Below are 14,425 nucleotides of genomic sequence, written 5' to 3' on the forward strand. Positions count from 1 at the left end.
TAATTATAATATTTTGGTTGCCAATAAAGTCTTATTCGGCATTTGATTATTCTCAAAGAACCTCTTAGAAGATGGATATTCAGTTTTATCATCCTGTTTTTGCTAGCAAAAAATAGCATTAGCATAATCAGAGTTAACTATAGACGGTAAATACACTGTGCTAACCAAGCTAGCAGTGAGTGTTAGGGTTAGCTCCACCCTCTCATCCAAATGTGGTCACTTGTGGTTTCAAATATCCAAGATGGCAATGGTCAAAATGCCAAACTCGAGGCTTCAAAACGGGAGTCCACAAAGCAATGGATGACAGTACGGTGGCTACATCCGTTATTTTTATGCAGTCTATGATACTGTATCTACTGTACTGTATGTGCATTTAAGTATAATATTACAATTCCTTCACCTGCAGGATCTCAATAATCTTGAGCTTGGTGTCCATGACCAGTATGTCCTGTTTCTCAGGTTCAGTCTGGGTCTTCACTGTGTCTCCACTGGAGCTCGCATTTGAAGTTGTGGGGAGGAAACCTCCTCCTCTCAGGACCACTTGGGACATCAGCTCTCCTACTCCATGAATGGATCTCATTACATTGCTGCCTGAAATGAAGCACACATATGCACAAATACAGGCATCAAATTCACGTCCGTGAGAGATTTCATCCTCCACTGACTAACCACTTGTTCATACCTTTACACTCTTCTTCTTTGTCCATCTTGTTGAAAGGGAAAACTGTGCTCACATGGACACAGTCTAGAATAGCCAGCAGGATCTTGGTAAGTCTCAGCAGGTCACTAAAGTTGTAGAAGCCAAAATAAATCAGGTTCCTGGCCAGATTTACCACCTAAACATGAAGGACAGTTGAATTAAATAGGTTTGCAGGATTTACCATCAAAATCTGACTACTTTGATGTTCCGAATGTGCCAGACTTACCTCAAAGGTGAGTTTATTCTTCTCTTTATTTGCAAAAGGGAAGCTCTGACACACCACATCTCTCAGGTAGTTCTCAACAAACTCCATAGTCTGAGAGAATCGCTCCTTAATTTCATCCTTAGATGTTCCATCATTGTCGTAACTACAATCAGACAACAAAAAAGCACAAATGAATCTACAACATACACAATATTCTACAGTGATCAATCCATTACATTTGTCCGTATACTCACTCATCAATGGCAATCTCTGAGGGGATCTCAGACCAGAGTCGAGCGTATTTGACAGGTGTGACCTGCTCCTGAGGATCACGATCCACATGCATGTGCAGCATCATGCGACAGAAGGAGGCTCGCAGATCGTAGGGCAGGTCTTCATCTGACATACATCGCAAGATCAGGTCCACGTCCAGCTGGCCGGAGATCTTGTTGATTGCCAGGTACTGGCGGTCCAAACACATCCTGGCAAACAGGTTCAGCTGGTATCTGTGGCAGTAAATACACACAGTCTGATTACATGTGAAACCACAAAATGCTTTTCTTGTTATGTTTGTTTTAGCTCTATAGGTGGCCCTTTATACAAAACGAAAGCATTATCTAGGGGATGGGCATTATCTCCTTTATCTCAGACAACCACATGGAAAATAAGGCCCGGTAACTACCTGTAATAACTGATCACCTCCTGGTCCTCCTTCTGGCCCTCCTTGGCATCCTGGGCCAGCTCCCTGATGCTTTTACTGCGAATCTCTTTATTACTATCTTTCCAGAACAACCAAACCTCTTCCTCATCCTCCTCTGACTCCACAGAGTTCTCCCCCAGCGGTGCTCCCTCAATCTCAAATCTTGACAGCACCAGTCTGCAGGAAGAGGGGATTTTGTTTTGTTTTAATAAGAAGGCGACTGGAAATAAATGAGTAAGCATTTGTGACAAATGTTAACAAAAGCATTAGAATTAGATTACAATGACTGCCAATGTCTTACTGACACACTCAGAAGCTGTAAATGGGACAAGCCTAGTAAATACATCTTAACTGCTATAGAGATGAATCTATACATCCCACTATGGCTGTCATTCACAATTATTTTCATTACCGATTAATCTTCTTCTAGAGCTCAAAGTGATGTCTTCAAATAAGAGCACACTGGCACTGCGAGGAGGATAAGACAGATGTGTGTGGAGGCAGAGGGGGGATGACTCACTTAGTTTCTATGAGGATGTCTGCGTTTGCTGGATCCAGCACTGCGTTACAGATGAGCTCCTGTGTCACAGGGATGGACTTATTCATTGACACACACAAGTCTGACAGGTAGTCCAGGAACCTGGACACACACACATACGCACACACATACACAAGATATGCAAAATTCAATCACCCATGATACTTTTAAATAAAACAAACAAAAAAAACAACAACTTAAGATCAACTCAAGCACCAGAGATATGTAAAAGCATAACAATTTTCATCATAACACTTTAATTTGATCACTCAAAGTACACTCTACTGATGTATTGTTACAATATATGGACATTTCAACATGGCTTAAGTGACAATTACGTGCATATCTTAAAGTTGTATGTTAAAATAAACTGTTGAATGTCCTTATTTGCCAGCAGGCTGTGGTCGTTTACACTGTTGTGTGAACACTGACGCTTGTGTGGTTTAAAGGAACACTTCACCCCACAAATTACCATTTTTATATCAACTACTGAACCGCGTTACTCTGAATTTTTGAAGAAAACTTTGTTCTTCTTGCATGTCCCCACAGTGAACTAAGTAAAAGGCTACCACGTTTAACAACAGCAAAACTATATCAAAACATATGTTTACAAACTCAGACACAATTCATACATTATAATCCTGGTCTAATTTTTACAGGCATAACATTGATTAAGTCATACCTTTACAAAGTGACAGCCTTTTCCAATGGGGAACTGAGCTAACAGTGCAACTCAATCAATGTTCTTTTCAAAGCCAGACTCCATTGACAAAAACAAGAATTTTACATCACTGAACACGGGAGCTGCTACGTCTACCACTGCCTCTATCAGTTAGTTTGTTTGTGTTATTGTGTGACTATGTGGTTTTAAAAGGTTAGCTCAGATTGACCAAAGTCACACAATTACAGAAACAACAAACTACCAATTGGGGCAGCGGTAGAACAGCTCCTGTGTTCACTGAAGTAAAATTACTGTTTTTGTCAATGGAGTATGGCTTTGAGGAGAACATTGATTAAGTTTTACTGTTAGTTCAGCTTACTGCCAGAAAGGGCTGTCTGTTTGGGATGTATTGAGCATACAACTGGATAAATGAGACTTTGTATATACTGTATGAGTTGGGTGAGAGTTTGTAAACGGACATTTTGATATAGTTTTGCAGTTTTTAAACACAGACCTCTATGACTCCAATTCAAGAGTAAAGAATTTTCTTTGTTTTTGGATTCTTCATTCACTGGAGGCATGAGAGAAAAACATTTTCTTCACAATTTCAACATAACATGGTGAATAATTGATATACAAATGGTCATTTGGGGGCCTCAAGTGTTTCTTTAAGTGAACCTCTTGTACATAGAGGATATTGTATGATCAGGACATGCAGATTGTAATCAGGATATAAAAAGATACCTATGAACACATTATTCTGCAAATGATAATATCCTTGATTCTGCCTTTTCAACCAGATCACTGTGTTAATGGTGTACTTACAGACAGACACACACACACAAACCTTGGCTCACGGTTCTTGCGAACCAGGCTTACAAACGTGTCGATCTCTGCAGCAGTGATATGTTTCTCCAGCAGCTTGCGGTTGTTGTGGAGCAAAGCTGTGATCGTGTCCTCAGCCAGGACATCGTAGCCGATCTGTTTCTGCATGAAGCGGAACTGTTTGGCGATGTACTCCTGCAGGACAGACAGACAGTCTGAGCATCCACAAGCCAAAACAAGACGGCACAGACTCACTGTGACAAATGTCATTATTTACCTAGCCCCTTTATCTTGATCTCTTTACATTCTCCAGGGGGACTATAAGGAATAACCTTGTTATATCTATACCCATTACTTACATTGAATGGGGCCATTTTGGCCCTCGTTCATCTGTGTGCAGAAAAACAGAGCATGTTCTCAAGAACAAGACTGCCTCCTTATTCCACTTAATTAAATGACCCCTCTAACAATTACACTGTAATGTGTTTAAGAGAAATCGATTTTTCTTGGGAAATGGTAATGTTGTATTTCACAATGACAAATATCTGTAATGTGTTTATACTGTGTGGCTCTGTGTATTTGTATTAGCGGACAAATTGATAAAAGGGCTTGGCAGTGAGCTTTGCAAACCGCACAGGACATTCAGTTACACATCATCCTATCAGAGCAAAGGCCTCTTTCACGTACTATTAGACTTAATTAGGGGACTTTGGAATGCACCTTTGCACAAACCCCAGTACAGACAGGTCATACAGTGCTGGTGCTCATAAAGCAGACTTTTAGTCCTGACAAACTCTACCTGGTTCTTGCGGTAGTCCTGCTGAGAGTGACGCAAAACCCGGTAACACAGGCGGCAGATGTGTCTGAAGGGGGCATGACGCTGGTCAGCCAGCTCCTCTAGTCGCAGCATGGGACCGTCCCCACTGTCTGTGAAAGGAGCCTGCAGCAGCTTGAAGATCTGAACACGGGGGTAAGGTTGTGACAGTTCTAATCATACTGAAGTCAAAGCCAAAAGAGCACGCTGGTACAGACAGCAGGCCTGACAACTGTGCCACTCTGAGTTATGATGAAGAGTGAAACAAAGATCTGGGGGAATTCAGGGAGGTTAAAAGACGTTCAATGGAAAATTTAAAGAATGTGTTGAAAATGTTACATTTGCTGTTTCCTGGCATTACCTGTTTGAGAATATTCTGTTCTCTCATTAGTTTCTGTCGCTCCCTGTTGGGTTTGTTGACCATGATCTCTAGAACGTCCTGTCCGTTGTTGGGAATATCCACCACAAAGAACACCAGATCCTCCAGAAGCTTGGTCACTGCTCTGATTGCACATACAGAAAGAAATAATGCATAACATCGTTTCCTATTAGAAATCTACAATCTGGCACTGCTTTAAATTTTATACCTCCTCTCATTCTGTGTGATTGTTCCTTTTTCCAGCTTTCCAGCAATAGAGGCCAGCACTTTACTGGCATCGTTGGCAAAGTCGAGATCTCTTACTTCAGCTGGGGAGACGGGCACAATGGCAAAAGCCTCTTTGTCCTCCTTCAGTGCCGAGGTGCCAATCTTGAATTGGAAGAAAAAAAGTGCACAACTCTGTTATCTATTAAAACAATATATTATATAGAATATTTCTGACCTCATAGATTGGGTCTCTGGGTCCACTTGTTTCAATTGTTCCTCCAAATTCTCTTGAAACCCATAATGGAAACTCTCGATCACAACACAAATGCACATACAAGGCATTAACAATCAATTCCAACACACTTCCATAACTTTACAGCAGGGAAGGAGGTGGCTGCACAGAAGGTATTTCATCTGAGAACAGTTGATTTAGATTCTCATTATTGGTGACCCCACTGTGATCTCATTAACCCAGCATCGTGTACAGTACGTCATGCCAGCAGTTTACAAAAGATATGCTGTTACATATTAGTGCAAATGAACTGTCACTCACGCGCAGCATGACAGGCTTTTCCTCCTCCTTGTCAATTGGTTGGTTGGTGCTGTGGACCCATGTGTTTGTGCACAGGTGTCTGAGGCGCACATAGGAGTTCCTGAAAACACATTTTAACTTAAGTGAAGATTGCGTATAACACAGAGCAGTGTTCTTAGGCATTCCTGAAATGTTTAAATCTATGGACATGACAGAATGAATTATAAAGAAAAAATGTTGGTTGGACTCAGGGGCACCATATTCGTTAAATAAAGAGCCCTCTTGGATGCCCTTAGTAGATAAAAATGATAAAGTGTCCTCTACAATGGCCCAGTGTGCATGAAAACATGATTAAGTTCCCTCCAGGGTGCCTATTCAGTGGAGAAAACGTGATGCAGTGTAGTAATGGGTGCCCTTGCACCTCAAACAGCCTGAGCGCACCACTGTCTGCACTGTCATAACCATGTTACAAGACAAGAACACAAACACATGGCAAAACTGGGTCTGGTTCTCACTTTTACTAGACTCATCACCTTTTCATTGGGAGTGCTGGGAACAGAGGACACATTCTTCACTAAAGAAAGAGTAGAGCAACATTGGCACAGCTTTCCATCAGTGAGTGTATATGTGAAGTTAAAGGTCATAGGCAACATTTGCTTATAATCTAGTGCTGGTCTTAAATGGACAGTTCACCCCTAAATCAAAAATACGGATTTCTCCTCATATCTGTAGTGCTATTTATCAATCTACATTGTTTCAGTGTGAGTTGCAGAGTGTTGGAGATATCAGCTGTAGAGATGTCTGCCTTCTCATGAATATAATGGAACGAGATGGTACTCAGCTTGTGGTGCTCAAAGGGCCAAAAAAATACATTTTAAACCTCAACAGAAATGTCACTTTCCAGAAATCGTGACCCACTTACTCAAGATAATCCAAAGACCTTGTTGTGAGCAGTTCCATGTAGGAAGTCTATTTTTTTTTTTATAAATGAACTACACCCGCTAATTGTATTATCAGGAAGTGAGCATCTACTAATGGACAAGAGGCTCGTGCTCATGGAAGCAAGAGATGTAAACATTAATGGCATCCTCCTCCGCTGAGCTGTAACATTAGCTAGTTCAGTGATGCTAGGTGAGCTAGCAGTAGATATATGCTTCCTTTTGCACTGATATGGTTGATAGGTGTAGTTCAGTCCAATAATCTGCAGATGATGATGGAGATCATAAAATCTTAAATGACTAAATGACACTGAAGAGTATTATACAAAAGATGATATACTAGACGGGCAAATATTCAAATCGTCACACACCTGCTCGGCAGATCTAGGTATCACCTTACAATAACTGTGTTCAGATACATAGAAGCAAAGCAATTTTTAGGCCAAGCTCCAGAAAGACCTACGTGTTCTTGAGAACACATCACACCCCTGTCTGTTACAACAGCTTCCTCTTCCTTCAGTTATTCTAGTGAAATTCTCAATGTTTCCAGTTAAGTAATGTGAGTCAAACACACACACTGTTGTACAAAATCTGTCACCACTGAGAGAGAAATCCATCTGCACCACAACAAGCACAAACACATCCGCTTACACACACAAACTAGGATCATGCCAATTATCTGTTTGCTGCAATCTATCTAATCTGAGTAACAGCCACAAAGAACAGCTCTGCCTGTAAGACCTGCATGATACAGTCTATTGTGTGTAACAGCAAGTTATATAACAAGTATTAACACACACATACCCTTTCCATGGTTTATTGTTGTGCCAATATATCAAGATGACTTTAAAGACAGTGGAAGTCCCCGACTTGTGATGTGCTGCTGTTTGTGTTTCAGTGGAAAGAGTGACACAGCAGGGAATGGACCATGCTCTTCTCTGTAACACAGGTCTGAGCAAGTCGGAAACACTTCAGCACTCTGACGTTGTGGCCTTCCTACCTGGGTACCAGCGAGTCTCCGCCTCTTAATGTGGTAGGGTCGAGCTCAAATATGGAAGAGATGTCATTTCCATCAGGTACGGACACAAGGGTGTACATGACTTTGTCCTGGACGTTTCTCAAACGGGCACGTAAGGCTTCCTGCTCAGAGTCCAGCTGGAGTTAAAAAGTCAAAACAAAGTATGATTAGAAATTGCTGTTATCACAAAATAAAACATCTTAAAATCATGCATTGATTTTTCAGCGACTGAGATTAACTGCCACGTTTGTGTCACGATCAATAGGAGTGACAGAGTTAACTATTACTTTGGAGAAATTTCTCGGAAAAAGAAATGCAGTGGACGAGGCAATCACTGTTCAGACACCTGTCCTCAATAGACCACAGCTATTTTTTGTATGTTAAATTTTCCCAGAAAAGGTCTGAGTTCAATAAGCCCATAACTGTCGCCAGATAAGACTTGTGACTAAACAACTTCAACCAGTAGGTCAGACCTCAGGCCAGACTACACTGGACTAGCAAAATGAGCAAATGTATATTTGTATATCTGTATTTTTTGTTTTCGACTCAACTATAATAAAAATAGTCATCAGAATAAAGTGGGGCCTATTTTCTGTTGTCTGGGACCTCTGCCACATTTCAGCTCCTTTGGGTGTAGTTTAAACCTGCTGGTTGTTTTTCTCCTGTAGAGGCGAAGCTATAAGTTGCGACTGTGAGCTGGTTCACTTGTCACTGTGTGGTCAACAGCAGAACAGCCTCACACTGACAGTCACAGTCAGCTCAGCGAGCTGTGGCAGAAAACTGAAGTGCCAATACAGGAAGATGCATTCATGGTAAAAGGCTGCCATCTGCTGGTGACTGAGATGTAGTACCATCTCACTCTGCAAAAATACATTAAGCCATCTGCTGCTGAAGATTGTAACTACTGCAGTAGTTAAACAGCAATCATATTTCAAGGGGCATTTAGCTACACCAATTTCATAGCAAAAGGGCAAAAAGGGAGGCTGTCACCTATTTTTTTTTTTAAAGATTGTGGGCAGTTCAATAAACTGCCTTCAGAAAATCTTTAATATGCATAATAATTTAATATGTCATGGCCAAGAGAGATTTACCAGTGAATAAACTGGAAATGCAGTATAAAGTTTATATTGTTACTATGGTTACTTGCCCATCCAGTCAGCAGAAAAATGTTGAAATTGTATGTTTCTGCAAACCATGGATATGTAAGGTTAAATGTAGGCACAGAAACCACTTGGCTATGATCAGAAAAAGACCATACTTTGGCTTAAAATACCCTGTTCGGGGGGCACAATCCTGACAGGAAAAGCAGCAATGTCTTAGGGAGGGGTCGCTACAAAACACCCACGTTTGGTGCCTAAGAAGCTGCTGGGAACACAGCCTTGACTCGCTAAGCCACACCCATTTTTTTTTGTTTGGTAAAGATCCGAGGTCTGAAGCTTGGCAGGCATCTTGCCTAGGTGACACACCATCCTCCATCCCTTCCACCTCCTGATGATGAAGTCAGCTCATACATTTTCTCACTTTCGAAATGTTGATATGATGGAAATACAATGTACAAATGTTACCTATTTGTAGTTTGTGGAAACATGCAGTGCCAACATCTTCTTCTGGCTAGTGGGCTGTACTTTTAGTACAAGGTAACAAGGTATTTCCTTGCTTCACAGCATTAGTTAGGCTGGGTAACCATTGGACAATAACAAACAAATCTGAAACTAGAAGGGCACTCAGAAAGCGTAGACCTCCGCTAAGGCCAAATGCTCTATCTCGCAATGATGATAAAGGGGGAAAAATAATTTGTGTATCTGCCCTGTGATTTGGATCCACTCCAAAGTTAAATGGGTTCTTTGTTGGCCCATGCCACACCTTTCCACTGAGTTTCATGAAAATCAGGCCAGTAGTTTTTCCATTACCCTGCTGACAAACAGATAAATCAAGCTAAAAATATAACCTCCTTGGTGGAGGTTATATTAGTGGTTGCTGTCTGTTTGTGAAAGTCTTTCAGTGTGGCTCACTTACAGAGCGGGACTCCAGGCACTCCTCTTCATACTCTGGATTCACCTGCAAAAATACAAAGTGGGTCACCTCTTCAAATAAACTCATTCAACTGATTATTATTTTTTCCTTAATATCAATATAACTCTTTGTTATGTGTTTTCCTGGTCTTACAAACTGCTTAAGAGTTAGGTGACACATAAATACCAAACAATAATAAATGACTTGAAAAGCACAATAGTAAAATCTTAAGTATAATCCAGATACATCGACTGTAATTAATTTTGTCAGAGTTTCCTTGTTACTGTGGTCCACTGACCTCTGCAGCCAGGTAGTGTCCAGTGGCCAGGTGTTTGAACCTGAACAGGCTGTTCCAGTATCCCGCCCCCCCTCGGCATGGATCATGCTGCACCACCTGATACCAGAGCACACAGCAGTAACATCTTACAGCAATACAATTTATCAAACAGCTGCTGTGGACTGTATTACCAGATATGCTGTAAAGTAAACAATATGTAACATATTTATGGTTTCCCTACAAAACTGGAGAGGACTTATTCAGTAGGGCTTTATGTTTACTGCCAGCACACAGAGAACCAGCACATACCACAATCAGCAACTGTAAAAATATTCTTCCTCACCTCTATCTCCCACAGGGCTTTACTGCTGGTTGCCGAGGTAGCCGACTGCCGCCCAGTAGTGCGGAGAAAAACATATTGTTTTTTTCTGTGATCATCACAGGTGAGGAATTTCTCCTGCTCGGCATGAAATAACCGTACCACGTCGCCCTGGGGAGAGAAAGCACATTTGTTACTGTCAAAAATGTGCAGCTTAACCTTAAAAACAAAAAACTACTCTAATTAAAAAATGAAACATGCAATCGTGTGTGTCCATAGCATGTTTCAAAGTATACAAAATATATTTACAAAACAAATATCTGTAGACCTCACTTGTGATCACTACTTTATATGTTGTAGAGGTTCCCAATTTAATATATTCACACTTTTGTCAAATATATGGGAGAGGCCATCTGGCCAGATGTACTGTAGTCATGGCAATTGTTTTTTGTGTTAAAGCCCCTAATGTAAAGCTGCTGAATAACCAATGAAACAAAATCTCAGCGGTAAGCACATACTGTACACTGATAATACTGAAGTGAAAACAAACAAAGCCACCAGCCCACTCAGCTCTGATGAGGACATTATACAACACCACGTGTAAGAAAACAAGAGGATGTAAGTGAGCGCGAGACATGTTGGGAAGAAGCTTGTAGACTGCTGCTGGTATGGTATTCCCTCTTGTTTTCGATATTGTCTTACATGATTGTTCATTTATCATATGTGTGTTTATATATCTATCTTTTGTCTTAGATACGTATGTGTTTGTACCAAAATTTCTATTAGAAAAAGATATTCAGACAATCTATTTTTTATGGTAGCTACTGTGAGACAAACCCCTTTTAGGATGATCTCCTGATTGTCGCTCCACTTCATAAACAAGACGATCTTCCAGCTGGTGTTACAGTTGACAGAGTTCACCTGAAAAACAAACAATCAGGGTTCGACATGACTGTAGGTATTATCTCCTGGCAGCGGCCCTGCACAGTCGGAGCACTGCAACAACACTGACAAGGTTAAAGGGACAGTTTGGTGTTTGAGAAGTTTTATTTCTCCTCAATATCCAGAGTGAGACAAAATCATGGATGGCTTTTTTTTTTAAAGGGACAGTGCTGTGTTGGAGATATCAGCTGTAGAGATGTCTGCCTTCTCTCCACAAATTGTGGTGTGGCTTGATAAACAGCACAAAAGGTAAGAGGAAAAATATGTGTTTTTGATTTTGGGGCAAACTGTCCCTTTAAAGACAGGATATGTTGTCTGAATACACCAAAAAAAGCGGTATTATATACAACATGAAGTCCACTTCCTGTTTACATGTGCCACAGCCAAGGCAGCAGAAACAGTAGTTTGAGCACTTTGCCTATTTATATGTACTTGTACAGACGAATAATGAGTGTCAAATCCAACACTGAAAAATGTGTAACCTCCTTCCTTTGTTAGGAGTTGCCACCTGATATCATAAACATCAATGATTTGTGCTTACTATTTCACGTCTTCAAACTGCTTGCAGAGTCATGAATGAGGAATAAATGACTTTGTCTCACTCTTAGTAAACCGGAAAAATTGCACAACTGCCCCAACATATACCACATTGCCTCTGTGATTCTGTACGACACTTTAATTAAGTTAGGTAGCTCAGAGCAGTCGAGTTTTATGAGACAGAAACAGGATGACCTTCTAAACTCAGTGTTCGCTGCAGCCCAGGAAAACAATGCTGTACTGTTTCACATCAGGCAGCTAATAACCAAGCAGCGGTTATGAGGAGAAAGCTATAATTAGATTCCGACACTCCCACAGAAACATTTGAGGAGTGAAGATGAGTTGCAGAGGCCCAACCAAACCTCATTGCATCCCGGATTATCCACGAGCTGGTGTGTGCTGGCATGGAGCGGCTGACCAGCATTCACTGGGTTAAGCACCACTTTGTCCCCGATCACCACCTGCAATCAAAACAGACACATTACAAAATGAAGATGCGAAACATAGAGGAATAAAGGTTATGCACTGTAATCCTAGCAAAAGCAGAGTTAGCATTAAGGTACTTCAGACAGTGGAAATATATTAGGACGATGATGTTTGATCAAAACACAATGCCATAATGCACTAACAAAGTCACTGGCTCTGGGCTCCACAAATAACAAGGACTTGAACAGTCTTACGGTATTTTTATTTGATTTTATTGTATTTTATTAGATTTATGGAAGGTTTTAGTTCATGGTTGTATGCCTCAGCAAACCAGTCAAGATGCAGATACAGTTGACATCCATTTCTGTTCAGACTCATGTGTAGCCATAACAGGAGACAAAGCTTCAAAGACGGATGCTGCTGCAAAGAGCAACATCCATATTTGAGCATGAAAAGCTACAAATTCTTAAGTATAGATGCTTTACACACATCTTCCCCCTGGCAGCACAGAAGACCTATGCAATCAGCACAGTTTGAAGGTGGATACTGAAGGGCACCAAAGATTAGTGTCACATATCCAGTATCTGACTAAATGTCTACCCTTCTGTTCCTGATATTGTTGAATAATGGCCAGTGTTTTTGCAAAACATTATGATGTCACAGTGAAGTGGACCGTTGATCTTCGAACACCAAAATCTAATCAGTCAGTTGTGTCCAACTGAACCTAAACCTAATCACTTCATCACTGAGTCCAAGAGAACGTGTGTGCCAAATATGAGGAAATTCCCTTGAGGTGTTCTTCAGATATCGGGTTCACAAGAATTAGATGGACGCAAGAGCACACTAACCTGGACCTTTAAGCACCAAATCTAATCAGTTCCTCATTGAGTCCAACTGGATGTTTGTGCCAATTTTGAGGCAAATCCCTTGAGACCTTCTTGAGTTATCACATTTGAGAGTATGAGACGGATGCAAGGTCACAGTGACCTTGAACTTTGAGCTGGGCCACCAAATGCTAACCAGTTCATCATTGAAACCAAGTCAACATTTGGGCCAATTCTTAGGAAACTTCCTAATGGTGTTCTTGAGATATTGGTTCACAAGAAATAGACAGATGCAAGGTCACAGTAACCTTGACCTCTGACCACCAAAATTCTAATCAGTCCAATGTTGAGTCCAACTGGACATTTGTGTCAAATTCAAAGAAATTCCCTGAAGGTGTTCTTGAGATATTGCATTTACAAGAATGGGATGGACAGATGGACAAACGGACACCCCAAAAACATTAAAAGGGTAAGAGAGGGGGTACTGTGACTGGGATCAGGGGAGTCCCTGATTTTTTTGAAGTCTTGGGTTAGATTAAAATAATTTGTAGACTATGGAGTCTATTTTTGGGGTAAATCTTGTACCATTTTTTAAAATGATCTCTGATTGTAAAGCTTAATTTTTCAATATCGAAAATTTGTTCTATTGTTAACAGCCATAAATTTAGCTTAGCTGGATTTGGCAGAATAAAGGCACAACTCAATTGCAATATTGTACTCACCTTTGAATCTCTTACGTTCCAGAGACTATCAGTATCTATTTGCATGTCACTGTCTTCTGTCTATTCTCAGCAGGTATGGAATCATTCCAATCTTTGTTTTTGTCCAAGGCCTGCTGCTTAGGCCTTGTGCCATACCTAATTTGAGAGGAGCTTAGCGGAGAAGCCCCGTCTCTGACGTGGTTCATTTTGTCCTTGGGCACCAGCCCACTACTTCCTGCTGCAGGGAAGACGAGCCAGTGCCAACTAGAGCTTTGTGATCAGGTAAACACCAATTGGGCGCTGGCACGGGTCCATGAACAGATAGATGGGCACAGAGAAATACCTCACACTGAGGCTTAGGTAAAGAGGACTTGTGCCCTTCACTTTTATTCTGCAGTTTCAGCCTTATAATACTGACTTACTGCTTTAAGTTGTAAATTAGTAACTTAATATTAAAGACTTACAAGTGGCATCCTGCTATTGTATTTAAAACAGTACACATATTTTAACATGTACAACACATATCCCAGGCATTATTCAGTCCTTTGCTTTGCCTGAAGTTGATTGACAAACAGCATGGCGCTCCCACAATGCACCACTCCCACAGATGTGTATGATGACTCACACTGTCCCCAATGGAGCGCAGTTTGTAGAAGGGCTGGATGTAGAACCAGGAGCCCTCATTCCCTGCAGTGTCCAACATCACCCTCATGGCGTTCTTCTCTAACAGCGCGGGCAGACGCTTGTTCACCGTTAGGTATTTGTTGCTCTTCAGGTGGAGGAGCTGAGCACCAAAACAAGATACAGTGTGAGATAATACACACAAATGGACATGTTGACATCTGAGATAATATTTTTTTTTTAAATAA

At 41.1% G+C, this 14,425-nt stretch overlaps 1 protein-coding gene across 3 annotated transcripts in view; it reads right to left on the reverse strand.

Moving 5' to 3' along the window:
- LOC126385721 (inositol 1,4,5-trisphosphate receptor type 1) overlaps positions 1-14,425 on the reverse strand; it is a 101,032-nt gene that overhangs the window by 63,881 nt on the left and 22,726 nt on the right. For all 3 annotated transcript variants that reach the window (XM_050037606.1, XM_050037605.1, XM_050037604.1), the window contains exons 6-23: positions 14,182-14,340; positions 11,968-12,066; positions 10,964-11,047; positions 10,151-10,297; positions 9,829-9,924; positions 9,534-9,575; positions 7,500-7,654; positions 5,583-5,682; positions 5,031-5,191; positions 4,805-4,946; positions 4,429-4,587; positions 3,652-3,824; positions 2,126-2,245; positions 1,588-1,782; positions 1,160-1,411; positions 927-1,068; positions 683-836; positions 401-591 (exon numbers count right to left, since the gene is read on the reverse strand). In XM_050037606.1, the coding sequence (XP_049893563.1) occupies positions 401-591; positions 683-836; positions 927-1,068; positions 1,160-1,411; positions 1,588-1,782; positions 2,126-2,245; positions 3,652-3,824; positions 4,429-4,587; positions 4,805-4,946; positions 5,031-5,191; positions 5,583-5,682; positions 7,500-7,654; positions 9,534-9,575; positions 9,829-9,924; positions 10,151-10,297; positions 10,964-11,047; positions 11,968-12,066; positions 14,182-14,340 (2,571 nt within the window). The remainder of the gene's footprint in view (positions 1-400; positions 592-682; positions 837-926; positions 1,069-1,159; positions 1,412-1,587; positions 1,783-2,125; positions 2,246-3,651; positions 3,825-4,428; positions 4,588-4,804; positions 4,947-5,030; positions 5,192-5,582; positions 5,683-7,499; positions 7,655-9,533; positions 9,576-9,828; positions 9,925-10,150; positions 10,298-10,963; positions 11,048-11,967; positions 12,067-14,181; positions 14,341-14,425) is intronic.

The sequence above is a fragment of the Epinephelus moara genome, chromosome 24 (genome assembly GCF_006386435.1).
Source record: "Epinephelus moara isolate mb chromosome 24, YSFRI_EMoa_1.0, whole genome shotgun sequence".
NCBI lineage: Eukaryota > Metazoa > Chordata > Actinopteri > Perciformes > Serranidae > Epinephelus > Epinephelus moara.